General features: G+C 39.9%; 1 protein-coding gene across 1 annotated transcript in view; it reads left to right on the top strand.

Moving 5' to 3' along the window:
• lrp2b (low density lipoprotein receptor-related protein 2b) overlaps positions 1–22,103 on the top strand; it is a 71,289-nt gene extending 49,186 nt beyond the window's left edge. Inside the window, exons 53-83 of the mRNA XM_061909836.1 lie at positions 1,550–2,066; positions 4,527–4,682; positions 4,771–4,941; positions 5,020–5,243; positions 6,943–7,120; positions 7,196–7,392; positions 9,014–9,259; positions 9,321–9,446; positions 9,521–9,640; positions 9,726–9,842; positions 10,038–10,154; positions 10,268–10,405; positions 10,493–10,615; positions 13,421–13,549; positions 13,625–13,756; positions 14,702–14,827; positions 14,893–15,036; positions 15,110–15,275; positions 15,361–15,489; positions 15,664–15,884; positions 15,943–16,125; positions 17,187–17,306; positions 17,410–17,497; positions 17,562–17,626; positions 17,710–17,911; positions 20,661–20,724; positions 20,802–20,924; positions 21,005–21,070; positions 21,150–21,227; positions 21,708–21,764; positions 21,938–22,103. Of these exons, the coding sequence (XP_061765820.1) occupies positions 1,550–2,066; positions 4,527–4,682; positions 4,771–4,941; positions 5,020–5,243; positions 6,943–7,120; positions 7,196–7,392; positions 9,014–9,259; positions 9,321–9,446; positions 9,521–9,640; positions 9,726–9,842; positions 10,038–10,154; positions 10,268–10,405; positions 10,493–10,615; positions 13,421–13,549; positions 13,625–13,756; positions 14,702–14,827; positions 14,893–15,036; positions 15,110–15,275; positions 15,361–15,489; positions 15,664–15,884; positions 15,943–16,125; positions 17,187–17,306; positions 17,410–17,497; positions 17,562–17,626; positions 17,710–17,911; positions 20,661–20,724; positions 20,802–20,924; positions 21,005–21,070; positions 21,150–21,227; positions 21,708–21,764; positions 21,938–21,961 (4,547 nt within the window). The 3' untranslated portion in view covers positions 21,962–22,103. The remainder of the gene's footprint in view (positions 1–1,549; positions 2,067–4,526; positions 4,683–4,770; positions 4,942–5,019; positions 5,244–6,942; positions 7,121–7,195; positions 7,393–9,013; positions 9,260–9,320; positions 9,447–9,520; positions 9,641–9,725; positions 9,843–10,037; positions 10,155–10,267; positions 10,406–10,492; positions 10,616–13,420; positions 13,550–13,624; positions 13,757–14,701; positions 14,828–14,892; positions 15,037–15,109; positions 15,276–15,360; positions 15,490–15,663; positions 15,885–15,942; positions 16,126–17,186; positions 17,307–17,409; positions 17,498–17,561; positions 17,627–17,709; positions 17,912–20,660; positions 20,725–20,801; positions 20,925–21,004; positions 21,071–21,149; positions 21,228–21,707; positions 21,765–21,937) is intronic.
• Positions 22,104–22,546: the final 443 nt, after the last annotated feature.

Below are 22,546 nucleotides of genomic sequence, written 5' to 3'. Positions count from 1 at the left end.
TTGGTTGCTGCAGAATTAGGTCTCTGCTTTTTGAAGATGATGTGGTCCTGATGGCTTCATCTGACCAGAATCTTCAGCTCTCACTCGATCGGTTCGCAGCCGAGTGTGAAGCGACTGGAATGAGAATCAGCACCGCCAAGTCCGAGTCCATGGTTCTCGCCCGGAAAAGGTTGGAGTACCAACTCCAGGTTGTGGAGATGACCCTGCCCCAAGTGGAGGAGTACCTCGGAGTCTTGTTCACGAGTGAGGGAAGACTGGATTGTGAGATCGACAGGCAGATCGGTGCGGCTTCTTCAGTAATGCGGATGCTGTATCGATCCGTTGTGGTGAAGAAGGAGCTGAGCCGGAAGGCAAAGCTTTCAATTTACCGGTCGATCTACGTTCCCATCCTCGCCTATGGTCATGAGCTTTGGGTTATGACCGAAAGGACAAGATCACGGGTACAAGCGGCCGCAATGAGTTTCCTCCGCCGGGTGGCGGGGCTCTCCTTTACAGATAGGGTGAGAAGCTCTGCCATCCGGGGGGAGCTCAAAGTAAAGCCGCTGCTCGTCTACATCGAGAGGATCCAGATGAAGTGGTTTGGGCATCTGGTCAGGATGCCACCCGAACACCTCCCTAGGGAGGTGTTTAGAGCACGTCCGACCGGTAGGAGGCCACAGGGAAGACCCAGGACATGTTGGGAATACTATGTATCCCGGCTGGCCTGGGAACGCCTCGGGATCCCCCGGGAAGAGCTGGATGAAGTTGCTGGGGAGAGGGAAGGCTGGGCTTCCATGCTTAGGCTGTTGCCCCCGCGACCCGACCTCAGATAAGCGGAAGAAGATGGATAGATGGATGGATGGATGGATGGATGGATATTTGTAATACTAAATACCACCATTTAAATCAGTACACATTTTAGTGTACAAATATTGCCAAACTGTATCATTGTTTTCTTAAAAAAATATAATGTTTGTAACATTTATTTTAATAATCATATTTATATTTAATTAAAAAATAATTAGCAATATGCTGTGCAGACTTGAAATTTGCCAGATTATAGCATAGTGTAGGTGGCACTGGGTACAAGGTAGGTAAAGTGTCTTGCCCAAGGACACAATGGCAGTAACTGCTCCCTGAGACCAAGTGGGACACTTTATCCCACTTTTGTAATGAACATTTCTGTCACCTGCAGGACTCCAGAAGAACATTTTTGATTGTACATTCAAACAAATCTGATATAGTTATTTAGTTGTACATTCTTGTTTTAATTGTTTTTGTGAAGTTACAAAATGTAATTTAAAGTATTTAAAAAAAAAATCGTAAATGTAAAATTAATTTTGTTTTGAATACTTTGAAATGTAAATTTCTATCACAAATATCCATCCATCTGGGTTTGTATTGTAAATTAATCAATTTATTTTAGTTGTGTTATTATTGTATTCAATATTAAGTATACAATTTGATTTAATGAAAAATTTTGATAGTGAATTATTTGACTTGATTTTAAAAAAAATTAAATATTCAATTCAATTACATTTAAAGCTAAGTGTAAATCTTTTTCATTTAGGCATCAATGAATGCCGCAACCCATCAGTCCACCAGTGTGCCCAGCTGTGCACGGACACGCTCACAGGCTACTTCTGCTCCTGCAACCCCGGCTACCAGCTCATGCCCGACGGCAAAGCCTGCGAGGACATCAACGAGTGCCTAAGCACGCCGGCCGTCTGCAGCCAGCTCTGCGACAACACCGCAGGCTCCTATCACTGCAGATGTGCCCCAGGATACCTGCGGGAACCCAACGGGCGCACCTGTCGGCAGAACAGCGGCGTCGACCCTTATCTGTTGTATACCAATCGCTACTACATCCGCAACCTGACCACAGACGGATCCCAGTTGAGAATAGTCCTGCAGGGCCTCTCCAACGTGGTGGCTCTGGATTATGATTATTCCGAAAAGAGGCTTTATTGGCTCGATGCCGGAGTGGGAAAGATTGAGAGGATGCGTTTTGACGGGAGCAACAGGGAGGTGCTGGTGGATAACGGCATTCTTGGAGCAGAGGGACTGGCGATTGATTGGGTTGGAAGGTAGGGTTAGTATAACAAGTATTCGTAAAATCTGTATATGCTATACTGTACATATAGCAAAGCACAGCATTTATTATTTATATATATATATATATATTTATTATATATATATATATATATATATATATATATATATGTATTATTTATATATATATATAGATAGATAGGTAGATAGATACATATGTATATCCAGCGACCCCGAAAGGGACAAGCGGTTGAAAAATGGATGGATGTATATGTGTATATATACACACACATATGTATGTATATGTGTATATATATATTCAAATATGTGTTTAGATAAGTGTATATATGTATGTGTGTGTACATATACATATATTAGGGGTGTGGGAAAAAATCGGTTCGAATTTGAATCGCGATTCCCAAGTTGTGCGATTAGGAATCGGATCTCATTTTTAAAAACTCGATTTAAAAAAAATTTTTTTTTATCAATCCAACAAAATAATACACAGCAATACCATAACAATGCAATCCAATTCCAAAACCAAAACTGACCCAGCATGTAAATAGAGCAATTAAGGAGACACAAACACGACACAGAACAAACCAAAAGTAGTGAAACAAAAATAAATGATAAATGGATTGTACTTGTATAGCGCTTTTCTACCTTCAAGGTACTCAAAGCGCTTTGACACTACTTCCACATTTATCCATTCACACACACATTCACACACTAAAGGAGGGATTTGCCATGCAAGGCGCTAACCAGCACCCGTCAGGAGCAAGGGTGAAGTGTCTTGATCAAAGAAACAACGGACGTGACGAGGTTGGTACTAGCTGGGGATTGAACCAGGGACCCTCGGGTTGCGCACGACCACTATTCCACTGCGCCACACCGTCCCAAAATGAATATTATCACCAATGGTATCAAAATGAGTTATAATTTCAGCATAGCAGTGATTAAAAATCCCTCATTGACATTATCATTGGACATTTATAAAAATAGAAAAAAAGAACAAGTGTCACAGTGGCTTACACTTGCATCGCATCTCATAAGCTTGACAACACACTGTGTCCAATGTTTTCACAAAGATAAAATAAGTCATATTTTTGGTTCGTTTAATAGTTAAAACAAATTCACATTATTGCAATCAGTTGATAAAACATTTTCCTTTACAATTATAAAAGCTTTTTTTTAAATCTACTACTCTGCTTGCATGTCAGCAGACTGGGGTAGATCCTGCTGAAATCCTATGTATTGAATGAATACGGAATCATTTTGAATCGGAAAATATCGTTTTTGAATCGAGAATCGCTTTGAATCAAAAAATCTATTTATAATCGAATCGCGACCCCAAGAATCGATATTGAATCGAATCGTGGGACACCCAAAGATTCGGAACCCTAATATGTAATGTGTATATATATATATATATATATATATATATATATATATATATATATATATACACACACACACACATATCTATGTATGTATATATAAGTGTGTATGTATGTATATATATGTGAAGAAGTATGTATGTATATATATGTATGTATGAATATATATGTATAATAGTCATTGTTAAACAATTTTAATAGACAATTGTTTATAATAATGATAACTTTTACTAACTTGCTTTGAAATTGTAGGTCAAGGTAACAAGCAGATATTTAAGTATACATTTTTAGTAACCCTCCAAAAATGCTGAGAATATCTTTTTGCATTATCAGATAATAGTTTAGTTGAGAATATGTGCAATTGCAAGCAGTACCTTTTCTCAGTCAAAATTGAAAGAACAAATACATTTAGCCCATGAGTGCTTTATTTACATTATTCCCAGCCTTTCACAGACCACGTAAAATGAAATGGCGGGCCAGATCTGGCCGCGGGGCCTTGAGGTTGACACCTTTTTGTCTAGCAGTTAAAAACTGGGTATAATAAATAAAATAATAAAAAATAAACATTTTAGTAATAAATACTTGTTTTTTTAATATGAATACATATTACACAGTAAATAATACATCATTTGTATAATTATGTTTCAGTTTTTTGTCCGCATGTACATATTCGTGTGCATTATCATAATTTTCTGCAAACTTTTTGACACTATTTTTCCCCAAAGTTTTTACATGGAAAAACTTAAGACTTTTTTTTAATTTGTTTGAGTTTTTATTTATCTATGTGTTTTTGTCTTTTTATGACATGACAGTCTAACATATTCTCATTTTTATTTTTTAATTACTTTTGTTTTCTTAACAAATTTTTTCAGTCAAACCTTTATTCACCATTTTTTATTGTGCCTCTTCCAGAAATTAATTTCTTCAGTTATCTGATTAGTTAAAATTGCCTGACAGTTTAAAGTAGTTTTTTTGTGTGTTTATTTTAGTGAAATTACCCATGTAGTGATAGACATAGCCAAGGTATTCTAGTTAAAGGTTTCAAATCCAATGCCTCTGAAGTATAAGTACTAAGCTGCTGTGTTACATCCGTCACAGGAAGTTGTACTGGGTGGACAGTTACTACGGCTCTGTGCATGTGATGGAGCTGGATGGGCGCTACATGAAGAAGCTGCTCACCGGCCACTTCACAAATGGAAACAACACTTACACCATCACCCGGCCTCGCGCTGTGGCTGTGAACCCCAAATATGGGTACATGCAAACATGAATCATCTGTAACTATGATATTGTAGAAGCTGGGATGCCTCATTGCTCTCCTTCTGTCCTCCTTTATCCACAGATGGCTGTACTGGACCGACTGGGCTGACACTCCATATATCGGCAGGGCAGGCATGGACGGAAGCAATGTTATCGCCATCATAACAGCCAAGCTGGAGTGGCCCAGTGCTCTGACTATAGACTACACCACCAATAAGATCTTCTTTGCTGATTCCCACCTCAACTTCCTAGAGTGAGTTGACATATAAGTCACTCGCAGCCTGTTTCTTTGTGCATACATCTGATTCATCTCTGCATTCACTCTTTGCAGCTTTGCAGACATGGATGGCAAAAACCGACACCGGGCCATTGCTGGCTCACTGCCGCATGTCTTTGCAGTGTCCCTCTTTGAGGACTGGGTCTACTGGACAGATTGGAACACACACGATGTGGAAAAGGCTCACAAATACACCGGCGAAGGGCGCATGATCATGGGCAACAACACACACCGACCCTATGACCTACATGTGGTCCACCCCTACAGGCAACCACCAAGTAAGACATTTGTACATACCTTAAACTAGAATTTAATGTATTGAGCTATTTTACACCATTTTTACACTGATGTTAAATAATACACAATATTGTATTAAAAGTGTGCTGTCCAAAACTCGCCTTGATGCCTTTTAGACAGTTTTTCAATTGCTTTTAGTAATGACAGCAGTCATTTTGCGTTTCTGTAGCTTTAATGCTAGTTAGCTGTGTTTGTCCAAGTTTGTGCACTTTGCAGGTTTGCTGTATCTGCACTTGACTAACCCAATAGATCCCTTACATCATTCACCGTTAGGTAACATTAAGGAGTGGGAAAGGAGGACACACACGTTAGCTTATTAGCTACATTAAGTTAAAGTTAAATTACCAATGATTGTCACACACACCAGGTGTGGTGAAATTTGTCCTCTGCCTTTGACCCATCCCCTTGATCACTCTCACCCCTGTGAAGTAAGGGAGCAGTGGGTAGCAGCGGTGCCGCGCCCGGGAATCATTTATGGTGACATTACAGTAACATTTTAATAAGAAATATCATGTTAGGCTAGCCTGTTTGCTGCATAAACTACAAATTGATCAAACTTAAAAACTCCCACATGCATACTTGCCAACCTTGAGACCTCCGATTTCGGGAGGTGGAGGTGTGGGATGGGGGGGCGTGGTCGGGGGTGGGGTGGAGGCGTGGGTGGGGGCGTGGTTGGGGTGGGGGGCGTGGTTAAGAGGGGAGGAATATATTTACATCTACAATTCACCAACTCGAGTATTATATATATATATATATATATATATATATATATATATATATATATATATATATATATATATATGTATATATATATATATATTTATATATATATATATATATATGTATGAAATAGTTGAATTTCAGACGGCACCTATCAAATACACAGTAATAAAAACACAGTTGTTCTACTAACTGTACTGTGCTTGCTGGTTACTAAAAAAAAAAAAACACTTACCTTTCACTATTTGAGTAACCTATGTTCTGCCATTTATTTCTTCATTTTGCTCGTCGATGGTGTAATATATCGGGTTGGAGTCAATAACCAGGCAAGGTGATAAAGTTATGTCTCTTTACTGTGGGCTTCAGAACAGACTCCCTCACTTGCCGTCAGGTGCACAATACCACGTAAATCGTTGGCCAATCAAATAGCAACCCCATAACGCTAAGGCCAACATTCACCAGGAGATGGCAACAGACAACATAGAATCACTCTATTACAGACGGCGTCGCCATGGCTGTAACTTCCTCGTTCTTCTACTTCGTCTCCTTGTGTGTGCAGTTTTTTATTCAAATCCATTGATGTTGTAACGTGATTGGGCAGGCAAGCTGTTTATATAGTGGGAAAGCGGACGTGAAAACAGGCTGTCCCCACTCAGGTCCGCAAGGAGCTGGAGGGGCGTAGCCTCCAGCTCCGGCTGAATTTCGGGAGATTTTCAGGAGAAAATTTCTTCTGGTAGGTTTTCGGAAGAGGCGCTGAATTTCGGGAGTCTCACGGAAATTCCGGGAGGGTTGGCAAGTATGCCCACATGTTCAGCTGTATTTAAGATGTTTAGCAAAGCTTTTTCCGCTTATTTTTACAAAGTTGGTGTATACATAGGGCGGGGTCATCTAACTTGAGGCCGTCATGTTGTGTTTTCTCTGACATGGACAGCAGCTCATAATCTACCTCCTGTTTCCCAGGTGAGAACCCGTGCTCATCCCACACCATGATCTGCAGCCATCTGTGTCTGATTGCGGCGGGTGGGCAGAGTGCCACGTGCGAATGCCCGGATCACTTTATCGGCCTTTCTATTGGTTTCAAGATCCAATGTGTTGCCGACTGCTCCAGCACTCAGTTCCGCTGCGGGGACAACGAGAGGTCTGAAAGCAGTAATTGGTAGTGTAGCTTATAGGAATAGACAGTTATTACATGTCATAAGTGTTTCATTAACAGGTGTATTCCTATATGGTGGAAGTGTGACGGCCAATCAGATTGCGGAGATGGCTCGGATGAACCTCAGACCTGCCCGCCCCGTTATTGTCCCGTTGGCCGCTTCCAGTGCAAAGACGGAAACTGCACCTATCCTGGCTTCCTCTGTGACGCCCATCCAGACTGTCCTGATGGTTCCGATGAGGACGCCGCCCTCTGCAGTATGTCCACTCACACTTTAAATTGTATAAATTTTCCATTGGCGCAGTGGAAGAGTGGCCGCGCGCAACCCGAGGGTCACTGGTTCAAATCCCACCTATAACCAACCTCGTCACGTCCGTTGTGTCCTGAGCAAGACACTTCACCCTTGCTCCTGATGGGTGCTGGTGGGCGCCTTGCATGGCAGCTCCCTCCATCAGTGTGTGAATGTGTGTGTGAATGGGTAAATGTGGAAGTAGTGTCAAAGCGCTTTGAGTACCTTGAAGGTAGAAAAGCGCTATACAAGTACAACCCATTTTTATTTATCATTTATCATTTACCCCAATTGCTCTAAATATTGCTTCAATTCAATTAAGCACCAATTAACCTACAAAAGCAAATTTCTAATTAGCGCCAGGTCAGAAAAGATTAGCAGTAAAAGCTGTGGCTGTAGGCAACCTCCTGTTTAAAAAAATACAGTGTTGTCAATAATAGCTATGTTTTCCTTTCACTTTCTCATGCACTCTATTGTTAAAGGGAAACATTTTGGTTGTTTCTAGGGCATTGAGCATACATGGGTACCGGGACTAACATTTTTATTTCAAAGGAAGCCTTCAAATGTTTTCATTTCGATGTATGATCGGAAGAAATATCTATCAAAAAACAAAGAAGAAATAGCCGCCACCAACAAAGAGGAACTATGGCTGTCACCAACAAAGAAGAAAGAGCTGCCGAAACAGCCAAGAAGAAATAGCTGCCACTAACAAAGAAGAAATAGCTGCCGCTAACAAAGAAGAAATAGGCATCATTAATGAAGAAAAAATAGCTGCCACACAACAAAGAAGAAACAGCTGCCACCATCAGAGGATAATCAGTCGCCACCAACAAAGAAGAAATAGCCGCTGATCAATGAAGAAGAAATCGCTGCCACCAATGAAGAAGAAATAGCTGCTAACAACGAAAAATAAATAGCTGCTGACAACGAAGAATAATTAGTCGCCGCCAGCAAAAAAGAAATCGCTGCCACCAATGAAAGAGAAATAGCTGCCACCAACAAAAAAATAAATAGCTGCTGCAAACCAAAAATAAATAGCTTCCCCCAGCAAATAAATTATAGCCCCTGTTAACAAAGATGAAATAGCTGTCGCCACCGAAGAAGGAATAGCCACTGCTAACGAAGAAAAAATTGCTGCCAAACAACGAAAAAGATATAGCTGCCAAACAATGAAGAAATAGTTGTCGCCAACAAAGAAGAAATATGACCGCCGCCAATAAAAAAGAAATAGCTGCCGAACAATGACAAAGAAATAGCCGCCTTGAACAAAGAAGAAATTTGCCGCTGCCAACCAAGAAGCAATAGCCTGTGCCAAGGAAGAAGAAAGAGTTGCCGCCAACAAATAAGAAGCAGCAAGTTTCTTGACCATAACAACAGTTTTCAGAAGCGCAGTTTAAAAAATTTTTTTTTTTAAAGGCTGTATTGTGCAAAGGAGGGTGCATGTAAACTTTTACGGATATTCTACCTATTTAAGAATCAGAATCTTTAGGAACGGCAATTAAGATGAAGAATCTGAATCGTTGAAATTCAAACGATGCTTAACCCTTGGTGTGACTTCTGGGATTACAAATTCACACAAATGCTTTAAGGTGACCATCGTTGCGAGGACAATCAGTTCCAGTGCAAGAACAACTTGTGCATCCCTATGTCGTGGCACTGCGACGGCTTCACTGACTGCTCCGACGGCAGCGACGAGGAGGCGGACACTTGCGCCCAGAAGACCTGCCGACCTGGTCAGTTCCAGTGCGCCAACGGCAAATGTCTGCCGCCCAACTACGTGTGCGACGCGCAGGACGACTGCGGCGACGGCTCCGACGAGCCTTACGACACCTGCAGTGAGTGATGCGCACTTCCATGCTTTCTCCAGCCTCTCCTCACACTTCTAACCCCTCCTAGTGGGTCCCGACTACAAGTGCGACGAAACCGAGTTCTCCTGCAAAACGAACTACCGCTGCATTCCTCAGTGGGCCCGCTGCGACGGCACCAACGACTGTATCGACAACAGTGACGAGCAAGGCTGCGGTCAGTACTGCAACTACAAATATGTCTGCCATTAAACTCCATTTAGTACCTTTTTAACCTTGTCTTTTTAACAGAGGAGGTGACCTGCGACCCTCTGGGCGATTTCCGCTGCGACAATCACCGCTGCGTCCCCATACGCTGGAAGTGTGATGGCCGCAACGACTGCGGTGACGGCTCAGACGAGCAAGACTGTCGTGCGTGACTTTGCCAGAATTCCACCCACAGTGTTATGATGTGATTTTTTTTTTTATGTAAATATCACTCCAATTTTGTATTTAGAGCCAAGGCCTTGCTCGGAGAGTGAGTTTAAATGCGACAACGCACAGTGCATCCCCGGGAAGTGGGTGTGCGACCATGACAACGACTGCGGGGACAACTCAGATGAGAGAGACTGCGGTGAGCAGATGCTTTTTACTTCTATTCATAACATAAAAAACATGAACACTCCTATGTGTTGTTGTCTCATGAGTCCTAAAAGTGTAAACTTAGCTTAGACTCCTTAAATAGTGGGTCAATAATCCAGCAATTAGATTTAAAGGGCCAGGTGTCCCGATAGTTTTGTTCACATTGCGTATGCGAACGCTCTTCCAGAGTTGCAGACATGCCATCCAGGCTCGTTCCAGTGCGACTCGGGTCATTGCATCCCGTCCGTGCTGCAGTGCGACGGCCGCCCTGACTGCGAGGATCTAACAGACGAGACCAGCTGTCGTACGTAAACATAATAAAAATTGTTGTTGTGTGAATTAAACTCTGTTTATATTTCAACATTTTAGCACCCACTTTGTTATGATGGTTTAAATTATGCCCATTTGCCCGCTCAGCCACTCGTTACCCAGGAGGCCGTTGGTGCCCACTGGAGCAGTTTGAGTGCGCCAACCATCTGTGTCTGTCCCCGAGCTGGGTGTGTGACGGCACTGACGACTGCGGCGACCGCTCCGATGAACAGCTAGCTTTATGCTGTGAGATTTACCGTCCATAAAATGGCAATCATCAATAATGGGAGGCTAGTAAAAAATGATTTGTGTGTTTTCTTTTGTTCTGAACAGTAAACGTTACCTGTGAGATGCCGTCTAGATTCCGCTGTGCAAATGGCTACTGCATCTTTTCTGGCCTGCTGTGCAACCAAAATGATGACTGTGGCGACGGGAGTGACGAGAAGGAGGAGCTATGTACGTCTCAATTGACACTAACATTAACTAATGTGTCAAGTCGCTCTTGAAAAATAGATTTTAATTGCAATTAGTCTTTAACTTGTTAAATAAAGGAAATTGATTGGATTTATATATTTGTAGGTAACTTTTATTAATAACATTGTTAGTCAAAGATACTTTTGATAATTCCATTAATTAATTAATGCATTTAATTTGAATAATGTAAGTCATTCAGACAGGGTCCTTTAATAAAGATATTTTACTGACTTTGTATTTAAAAAATATTACAAAAATAAATAAAATGAATTAAATTAAATTAATAAATTAATTATATAATTCAAGTAAATAAAATAAATTGTTGAATTAATACCTCTCTGACATGGTCAGTATTTACTAATATTTGTCTAATTTAATTTAATTGTATTTTTTTTTAATAATTATTTATTTAAATTAATATGAATAAAATCAAAATGTTTTCAAAATATGACAGTGTTTTCTTTTACCAAGATAAATGATTTAATTCAAATGTTATTGCAAAATCTATTTAAAATACTAAATAACTAATATCAACAATAATGAATACTGATAAACAGTAAATAAATGCCGTTATGAATAATTTATTTGATTAAAACAATAGTAAATATTGCTTAACCATTATTGCTCTGACTGTCAAAATATTATCTTTGAAAAACGGGAATATTTGCTGAAACCAGGCATTTAATTGTGCAATTATGTATATATATATATATATATATATATATATATATATATATATATATATATATATATATATATATATACATACATACATACATACATATGTATGTATATATAGTTTGTATGTATGAAATATATATATATATATATATATATATATACACACACATATACATAAGTATATATTAGGGCTGCGAATCTTTGGGTGTCCCACGATTCGATTCAATATCGATTCTTGGGGTCACGATTCAATAATATATCGATTTTTTTTCGATTCTCGATTTAAAAACGATACTTTTCCGATTCAAAACGATTCTATATTCATTCAATACATAGGATTTCAGCAGGATCTACCCCATTCTGCTGACATGCAAGCAGAATAGTAGATTTAAAAAAAAAAAAAAGCTTTTATAAATGTACAGGGCAATGTTTTATCAACTGATTGCAATAATGTAAATTTGTTTTAACTATTAAACGAACCAAAAATATTACTTATTTTATCTTTGTGAAAATATTGGACACAGTGTGTTGTCAAGCTTATGAGATGCGATGCAAGTGTCAGCCACTGTGACACTTTTTTTTAATTTTTATAAATGTCTAATGATAATGTCAATGAGGGATTTTTAATCACTGCTATGCTGAAATTATAACTAATATTGATACTATTGTTGATAATATTCATTTTTGTTTCACAACTTTTGGTTTGTTCTGTGTCGTGTTTTTGTCTCCTCTCAATTGCTCTGTTTATTGCAGTTCTGAGTGTTGCTGGGTCAGGTGTGGTTTTGGAATTGGATTGCATTGTTATGGTATTGCTGTGTCTTGTTTTGTTGATTGATAAAAAAATACAAATAAATCGCACAACGTATTCGATTCGTATTCGAATCGATTTTTTCCCACACCCCTAATATATATATATATATATATATATGTGTATATATATATATATATATATATATATATATGGCGTGGCGCAGTGGAAGAGTGGCCGTGCGCAACCCGAGGGTCACTGGTTCAAATCCCACCTAGAACCAACCTCGTCATGTCCGTTGTGTCCTGAGCAAGACACTTCACCCTTGCTCCTGATGGGTGCTGGTTGGCGCCTTGCATGGCAGCTCCCTCCATCAGTGTGTGAATGTGTGTGTGAATGGGTAAATGTGGAAGTAGTGTCAAAGCGCTTTGAGTACCTTGAAGTTAGAAAAGCGCTATACAAGTACAACCCATTTATCATTTATTTATATATATATATATATACTGTATATATGAATAGTAACGCATAAGAAGAATATGAATATTAAAAATAATACAAATGATCAATATATATTCTGTATTTAAAATAAAACATGTACAGTACAATAGTATCTATTATCAAATAAACATAAAAAAATACATGTCATTCTTTAATAAACTCATAGAAACACACAAGTGGTAATGTACAAAATCCACCATATTAATTTAGCAGTTGTGATTTAAATTATATACAAAGGTGTTTATTGTATACAGCATAAAACATATCAATATGAATGTACTGTTACATGTATGATGAACATATTTTACAATCCCAGGTCAATATGTAATAAATTGAAATTGAAGCTAACACACTATTATCAGCAGGTTGCAGCCTCACAAAAGATTAGTTTGAGCATTGTTAATACCAGCCCTGCTCTTTGCCCTTTTAGGCTGCGGAAAATGGGAAATCACAAAAATGACATCAGTGTCTGTGGCAGGATACAACAAAGCTGTGCAGAAAAAAATGTACAAGAGATAAGAACATTTTATGGAATTGTTGCCCAATCAGTTTAAGCAGCAATCAGAACAAATTATTTTAAATCTGAGGGGAGATTAAATAGCCAGTAGCGAACATTGGATTTGGATGGAGCAAAGAATTACAGTGTGTACAAGCATCTTTGATGGCAGCAGGCATGGGTTCGATTCCTGCAGATTCGATTCCTGGAAAAGCATTCGGCTTACAAACAAAACCAAACCATTCATGTGATTCATTCTGTGTGTTGCCCTCCTTAAAAAAATAATTACAGTTTGTTTATTGCGTCAATGTTGATCGTAGTTTGCAGATTGATTGTTGTCAACTCAAAATGGTGTCCTCTGCAGGCCGCCCACCTACCCTGCCTCCTTGCACCCTGGACCAGTTTAAATGCACCAACGGACACTGTGTGCCTTTGCCTTATGTATGCGACCACAACGACAACTGCGGGGATCGCACTGACGAGTTGGGCTGCAGTAAGTTGCACATGAATGCTCCGTAAAATCAAGCTGCTACGCAATAGCGGACACTGCCATGTGGTTTGTCTCCAGATTTCGGCCAAGATCGCAATTGCGAGGAAAAGGTTTGCCAACAGAATTGTATCAACTTGAACGGCACCGGATTCATCTGCTCCTGCCGGCCCGGATACATGGTGGACCTGGACAACACTTACACTTGTCTCGGTAGACAATAATAATGTATTTTGTTTTTGTGCTGTTAACATTCTAAGTTTATAAAGGAACATTTTTTAAAGTCTTGCAATATTTTACTATTAAAAGGGGATTCATGATGATTTTAATCTACATTTAAAACACTTCCTTGTGGTCCAAAAAAATACTCATTGTGCAAGTTTTGCGCCACAGTCACAACTTTTTTAAGTATGTCTGCAAGATGTTCAATTCTGGAGACGTTTCCAGATTACAAATAAAACCACTCTTCCATCCTCATAATTCATCTTTTGCAACTGTGCACTGTTTGAATATAAATCTTGACATCGTCACCACTATTTTTTTCCCGAGACACGGTTGAAAAAAAACTTATAAACGTTATACATATTTACCCGGCCACAACATTAGGAATACTTGTAACAGTGGCCAGCCAGTGCGGCTTCAAGAGTCGGGCTTTTAGTCCAGTGGTCAGCACACTCGCCTCTCAATACGAACAAACACAGTCCCCGTGCGGAACGCGGTATAAATGCACGGTGGCCGAACCTTTTGGGTTTTATACCAACGCACTTGCCGATCAATTCAGAGCTGCTTGGAAAGCGCTGTTTTAGCAATATTTATGTCCTTGCATGTTGCACGTGTGCGTTATTATGCGCTCATACACCTGTAGCTGAGAGCTTAACTTAATTTCTAAATAAGTACGTCGACATCGCTGTGACGTCACAACATAGTCAGACTGCAAATCCCTGCGAACAGATGCTTCTAAAACTGTGTGCAAACTCATGCCAAAATGCAAGAACCTTCTGATTTGACGCTTTGGCAAGAGTATCCAACATTGTAACAACATTTATAAGTCAGAAAATATTAAATTCATCATAGGTCCCCTTTAAGAATGCATACACCACAAAAAAACGTGTTGACCGTACCAAATGTTTTTCCACAAATTCTCCTTACCCCTTGCAGACGTCAATGAGTGCGAGGTGTTTGGCACCTGCCCTCAGCTCTGTAAGAACACTAAGGGCAGCTACGACTGCGAGTGCGCCCCCGGCTACCGCAAAGTCGGCAACGGCGACATGTGTGAGGCAGAAGGTGAGCAGAGTTAATAGTAACTAATACCTACTGATATCAAACCTTTATCTCTCTCCTCCTCCTAGGCCCCACTCCCTTGCTGCTTCTACCCGAGAAAATTCGTATCCGGAGGTTCAACCTTCAGACGCAGACCTACCACGACTTCATACAGGAATCTGAGCGCATCGAGGCGCTGGACTACGACTGGGATCACAACAACACCGGATTCAGTGAGTGTCATTTTTATCAAAAAATACCAGGAGGAAAAACTCTCAGAAGTCATAAGTTGACGTTCTCCATCAGGTATGGTCTACTTCACTGTGGCCAGCGAGGGCTCTGTCCCAGGCGCCATTAAGAGAGCTTATATACCTTCCCTGGATGACGGCAACAACAATATCGGCGCAGCTGTTGACCTCGGGATTAAGTACATCACCAGACCAAACGGCATTGCTGTGGACTGGGTGGGCAGGTAAGCTTTGGACCTTAAGTGAGCCTTTTTTGTTTTGTATTGCTTTTTAGGCTCAGTAAGAAGTACTTTTGTTTGTCACTCTTAGGAACCTGTATTGGGCTGACTCCAAAGTGAGGAGGCTAGAAGTGGCCATGTTGGATGGACGCTACAGGAAGCACTTGGTCAAGACTGAACTGGGCCAGCCGGCTGCTGTGGCGGTCAACCCTCGACTGGGGTAAGACCAGCTTCTACTCCTGAACCGCTGCACAAAAAAGGGTGAAAAGGTGTTAAAACATGCACCCTAACTGTGTGCTATACAGACATATGAAACAACAGTAATTGTAACTTCAGGGTGTTTAGTCGAAACAACACACAATGTATTGTCTTTTGTGAACAAATGTTTCTGCAGGATGTTGTACTGGACCGACCGAGGGGAAGTACCCAAGATTGAATGTTCCTGGCTGGACGGTCAAGAAAGGAAGGTCTTAGTGGGGGAAAACCTGGGTTGGCCCACCGGTCTCTCCATTGACTTCACCAATAACGACAGAATTTACTGGTCAGACTACAAGGAGAGCCGCATTGAGTCGGTTCTGCCCTCCGGAGAGGACCGCAGAACTGCAGTCTACATAGGTGAGGACAGTCAGACAACTGTACAAGACGATTGCGAAACTGCTGATTCTGTCCACAGACGCGAGGAACCCCTTTAGCGTGAGCGTGTTCGAGGACCATGTTTACTGGAGCACATGGAAGACCGGCGAGGTGTTCCGGCAGGACAAGTTTGGCACTGGGACCAAGACCAAACTGCTGACTGTTGGACCGTGGTTGACCCAGCTGTCTGTGTACCAGCAGCAGAGATACAACTCCATCAACAGTAATATTATTTTCCATAAAACTTTGATGTTTGGTCACCTGCCACTGACTCACTTTCATTCTTTTTGCTATATTACTTTATTAGACACACTTCGACAAATTCACCATACCCTGATATTTTGACCAAATGTGCATAAATAATAGAAATCAGTCATTAATCAATGCTTATAATAATAATTGTTATTATTATCTGTACCTCTGGGTTAATTAGTGAGTTAGTTATCAACGTAGCTCAGAGAGTTATTGGCGGATTTTCATGAAACTTTCAAGAAGAGTCGGAAGTGGAATACGTAACAATTTTGGTGGTGAGACAGATCATTTTTACTATGTTACTTCAGGTTTAAGTTCGGACGCTCAACTTCACTGTGTGTGTATGCTAACAGCCCCACCTCCACCCACAGAGACAAAGAGAGTGTATGACTGACAAGAGGGTTCACTCCATTGCAACGAGTGGACTCTCTTGCATTCCTTTTGGAAGCAACAGACAAAGAAACATGGCGGTTTCATTTATCCTCCGATTAATTACCTCTGCCAGGAGGTCATTAATCATTACATTCATCATTGTCTTCCAATGGTATCTAAAATGTTTTCACAGAGGGCCGCATTCTAAACTATTAAGAAATGCAGGGGTACACTTATTTGATACATTTTGTAAATTAAAGATGCTAACTCCAATTCAATGTACATCACTACACGCTAAGTTATTTTGTAAAAATAACATGTTTATATTAGTTTTTGTGCTGTACTGTAAGTTACAAAGCAAATGGTTTTTAGTTGTATATCTATACATCTCATTAATAACTAATGAATTACCTTTTTATAACATCCATCCATCCATCCATTTTCTACCGCTTATTCCCTTTTGGGGTCGCGGGGGGCGCTGGCGCCTATCTCAGCTACAATCGGGCGTAAGGCGGGGTACACACCCTGGACAAGTCGCCACCTCATCGCAGTTTTTATAACATGTCGAGGGCCATTAAAAAACAAGCTGTATGCCGATTTTGTTTTAAGTGCTTGTCATTGTGTACAAAGAAGTGATGTTTATGTTTCTTGTGTCTGCAGTGAAGAATCCATGCAAAGGAACGTGTAGCCACCTATGTCTACTGCGTCCGAGGGGCTACTCCTGCGCCTGCCCCGAGGGCACTGAATTTGTCCCTGGAAGTAACACGCAATGCGACGCAGGTACGTGATGTTACAAAACACCTTTTTGTATGTGATGTTAGAAAACACTTTTGCGTCAATATTGTTGCCGAAAGAGCCTAAGAGATTTTTTTTTTCTTTTAAGGATTGGACCCACCACCCACCATGCCACCACCCTGTCAGTGTCAAAATGGCGGCACTTGCTACTTTGATGACAACCAGGCACTCTGCAAGTACGGAAAAAAATGTCTCATTAGGATGGTGTGTTGAAAGTAACATTTGTGTCCTTTGTCTCAGGTGTCCTCCAGAATGGCAAGGAGATTACTGCCAAACCAACATATACGACGTGGTGGCATCATCAAGTACAATAATAGAAAATAAAACCCTACTACTGAAGTTTATTTATTTGTACTCACAATCCATTTGTCCTCCATCTTTTCGACAGTCGGCATCGCCATCGGAGTGACGGTGGTCATCTTGTTTCTGCTGGTCACTCTTGTTTATGCTGCGAGGAAGAAGTCCAACCTGATGGAGGTAGTAAGGGACACCTTTCCCTCCATGCCCTCCATGCCCTCCATGCCCTCCATGCCTTCCATGCCTTCCATGCCCTCCATGCCTTCCATGCCTTCCATGCCCAGCCTCTTCAGGTGAGAGGCAGCATTATTTTTACACAACTTTAGTCAATTATCAGTGTTATTATTATTGTTATTATTATCTTTTGTATTGGTAGTATTAATAATAATAGTAGTATTATTTTGATTATTAATTATTATTAGTAATATCATTGTTACATCCATCCATTTCATAGCGCTCATTCCTTTCGGGGTCGCGGGGGGTGCTGGAGCCTATCTCAGCCGCCATTACAGTTCAGTTAAAATAATGAAAACATTTAGACTAAATTTTAATTTGGCATTTATTTTTCATAAGGACATGTGTTTAGATTTATTTCAAAAGTACATAAATAAAATACATTTCACAAAACATTTATGTATAAATAGAAGAGTACACAGAATGTGTACTATTTATATATTTTTCTAAAAATCTACACATATTTTATCACCATATGATAAAAATTACGACAATTTTGAATGGTATGTTTTTTAGACATGAATAATTGTCATACCATAATTAAAATGAAATCTGTTGATTTCTCTTATTTTAATAGGAATATTGATAATATATAGACTGTGTTTGTGTTTATAAATGCATTTATCAATAACTATTGCTGTAATAAAAAATACTGTGCAGTAATATTAGGTCAATAAATAGTTGGATAGGAGTTATTGGTCTACAAAATAAATAAATACATTTTATATAATGTTGTCTTACAGCATGTCTCAGATTTATAATACATTCTTTAGAATTTATTACAATGATAACATAATTCACGGTGGTAGAGGGGTTAGTGCGTCTGCCTCACAATACGAAGTTCCTGCAGTCCTGGGTTCAAATCCAGGCTCGGGATCTTTCTGTGTGGAGTTTGCATGTTCTCCCCGTGAATGCGTGGGTTCCCTCCGGGTACTCCGGCTTCCTCCCACCTCCAAAGACATGCACCTGGGGATAGGTTGATTGGCAACACTAAATTGGCCCTAGTGTGTGAATGTGAGTGTGAATGTTGTCTGTCTATCTGTGTTGGCCCTGCGATGATGTGGCGACTTGTCCAGGGTGTACCCCGCCTTCCGCCCGATTGTAGCTGAGATAGGCGCCAGCGCCCCCCGCGACCCCGAAAGGGAATAAGCGGTAGAAAATGGATGGATAACATAATTATGAATAAGTACATTTTTTCAAGTATAAAAATTACTATTTTATTTATATTGATGAATATAAAGTAGAATCTTTTTCCATCCCTGCTGGTGGTATGGTACATACTCCTGCCATTAATGGCAGCAGGCATGGGTTAGATTCCTAGCCATGGTTCAGGTGTATAAACTAAGTCAAAACTGTTCATGTGATTGACCTGATGTTTTTGACAACCAAAAATGGAAAGAATATATATATATATATATATATATATATATATATATATATCCATCCATCCATTTTCTACCGCTTAATCCCTTATATATATATATATATATATATATATATGTATACATATATACATCCATCCATCTATTTTCTACCGCTTATTCCCTTTTGGGGTCGCGGGGTCGCTGGCGCCTATCTCAGCTACAATCGGGCGGAAGGCGGGGTACACCCTGGACAAGTCGCCACCTCATCGCAGTATATAGATATATATATATATATGCAAATCTTTGGGTGTCCCACGATTCGATTCAATATCGATTCTCGGAGTCACGATTCCATTAAAAATTGATTTTTTCGATTCAACTCAATTCCCGATTCAAAAAAGATATTTTTACCATTCAAAACTATTGTCTATTCATTCAATACGTAGGATTTCAGCAGGATCCACCCCAGTCTAGTTCCTAGAGGTCCAGTGATCACATATAAGAGCTACTCTGCTAGCTCTAGTCACAGCTTCCCCCACTTTTAGCTTTGTCTCTGTAAAGTGAAGGTACAACATTGTCTGTAGAAAACGGAGCGTGATCGTGATGGGATGTCATAACGTGACTCAATAGTTTTGATAATGAACCTGAAGCCTTCTCTCTCCACTGTGCTGTATGGTCGCAGGTCTTTTCCAATGAAACAAGCAATGGATCTGGTTATCTTCTTTGCCCGTTAGAACTGGGTGGTAATTTTGTAAACTGGTGTTGTTAGTGGATGATCCTTTTCCTCTGATTACTCTGTGGTGTGTCTGTCCAAGTGAGCGCGGGGATTTGAAGTATTCCTAAAATACTTAACTTTATCGTTGCAAAGTCTGCAAATTGCATGAGTCATGTCAAACCCTTTCTTGCCACGGTAAAATCCAAAGTGTCTCCAAACGTTGGCTTTCAAAGTCCACGGAGGCGGTTGTATTTCTTCTTCTGGCTGTTCTGTTTCTTTTTCTTCTACCTTCATTTAAGCGGCAACACAACAACACTACACTCCCCTTAGTAGCTAGCAACCAGGTAGCCATGCTGCTTATTGCGCAATACCCACGGTTTTTGATTGGCCAGAAGGCACATACACATTGCCGGGAGCGGGGGAATAAAACCGATTTTTGAAACTAGAATCGATATATATATATTTGTTAATAAATAAACATATATATATATATATATATATATATATATATATATATATATATATATATATATGAAAAAAAATTGATATAGACTTAATATTTATTTTTTTATTTTCGAAAAAGTCTAGCCTCAAACTAATTAGTTTTGTTTTCTAGTGTTGTGTGGATTGTTTTTAACACCCTTATTGTATTACATATTATGTGAACTCATAAACCTTTTATGATTACAGTTAACTCTTGAAAAATTGTTATAATGTTTCTGTTTTTAGAAAACGTCCTTCCCCAGACTTGGCAAGAATAGAAGACCCGGACACAAGGCTGAATGGAGATGCGGTAGATACAAATGGAGAAAAAAAAAAAGCTGTTACTGTGCTTATTAGATCTTTTTTGATGTTTTTTCCTGGTGCCAGGTTCCATGCTTATCCTTGGTGGAGACGGAGCAGAAGAGTTTTGAGAATCCATTCTACAAGGCTGAAAAGCAACCTGGAAGTAGGAGCGTGCCGACCAGTGCTGCACCTAACGGAAACACCAAGGTCTATAAAGCAACATTACAGTCATTGCAAACTGCAGTGTCTTGTATTCTGTGACTTATTTCTATGTCATATTTGTGCAGAAGAGTATCGCCAATCCATTGTATATGGAGGAGGAGCCCACAACAATGAGCAATCCTGCCAACAAGGTGATTGGACTCATCATCACCATTTTCTACATCAATATAATTCCTGAGTCCTGAATATAACTTTTTATACTTACATTAGCAGGAGGCCTTTGAGAACCCGGCGTACAACTCAGACACTGAAGATGCTAACGTCCCTTCACAACCCCCGAGCGCGCAGGTAATTACGCAAACACCTGTTTACCTAAGAAAATAATTTCAAGGAAGGGGGTATCCAAAGTGTGCTTTATATTGGCGCGTGGCACATTGCAAAAATACATTTAAATTAGAAAACAGTGATATTATTACCTATACCATGAATGTCATATATGACACAAAGCTGAGCTACTGTACTTTGGATTGTTTTTTAGACAATCCAATTATTTTTTTTACTAAAATAGTGCCTGCAGTTGTTTTATTATTTATTTATTTAAGGCCTTAAGTTCTATCGATGCTAAAGCCATCTACTATCTAAGGAACAAGCCTACATGTTAACATTGATCTTTTTTTTTTCCTAAACTAATATTTATTTTCCATAATCCTCCCTTGTAATAAAATAAAAAATGCAGCCAACAAATTGCCCATGCGCTGCACTTTGGACACCTTAACTCACACTTTTTTGTTTGTGCTCAGCTTTTTACATGATTTGGTATCTCGACAGGGATTTGAACCCATCAGGGATGATGATTTTGTGTCTTTCAAAAACCCTGTGTACACGGTAAGTGAATATACGGCATTTGCAAAGATAATTTTGAGTGTTTTCATTGCTGTTTGTTAGATTTGTGGCAGAATTACACAAAAAACTAGAGGAGTTTGGTCTTGGTCTAGAAAAACTTAAAAGAATTGTGAAATATACAATATAATAATACTTTTTATCTTATCTTATTTCAGACGCCCTCTGATTCCAACATCTAACATGATGTCACCGTGCTTGTTTCCACTTCTTTATTTATGAATAATAGCAAATGTGTTAAATAAATCACGTATGATTGCACTGTAATTAATTGTATTACCATTGAACCTATTTTATTGTGAATTAGCTTTGTGTAAACCTTGATTCAACATTATTCTATGCTTGTAATTGTTTTTTTAAAAGCTATTAAAGTTTCTGAATGGTTCATCTGTGATTGAACAAAACATGAGGTTTGTGTGTCAATAACAGTTCTTTGCTCTAGACCCTGAGCCAGGAGGTCCAGTAATAAAGACATAAAGGCATGGCGTAGTGGGTAGAGCGGCCGGCCAGAAACCTGAGGGTTGCAGGTTCGCTTCCCACCTATTGACATCCAAAAAATTGCTGCCGTTGTGTCCTTGGGTAGGACACTTCACCCTTTGCCCCCGGTGCCGCTCACACTTGTGAATGAATGATAGGTGGTGGTCGGAGGGGCTGTAGGCGCAAACTGGCAGCCACGCTTCCGTCAGTCTACCCCAGGGCAGCTGTGGCTACAGATGTAGCTTACCACCACCAGGTGTGAATGAATGATGAGTCCCACTTCTTTGTGA

Source organism: Nerophis ophidion, linkage group LG08 (assembly GCF_033978795.1).
Source record: "Nerophis ophidion isolate RoL-2023_Sa linkage group LG08, RoL_Noph_v1.0, whole genome shotgun sequence".
NCBI lineage: Eukaryota > Metazoa > Chordata > Actinopteri > Syngnathiformes > Syngnathidae > Nerophis > Nerophis ophidion.
The sequence above is the reverse complement of the archived record's forward strand: the minus strand, read 5'-3'. Positions and strand labels throughout refer to the sequence as shown.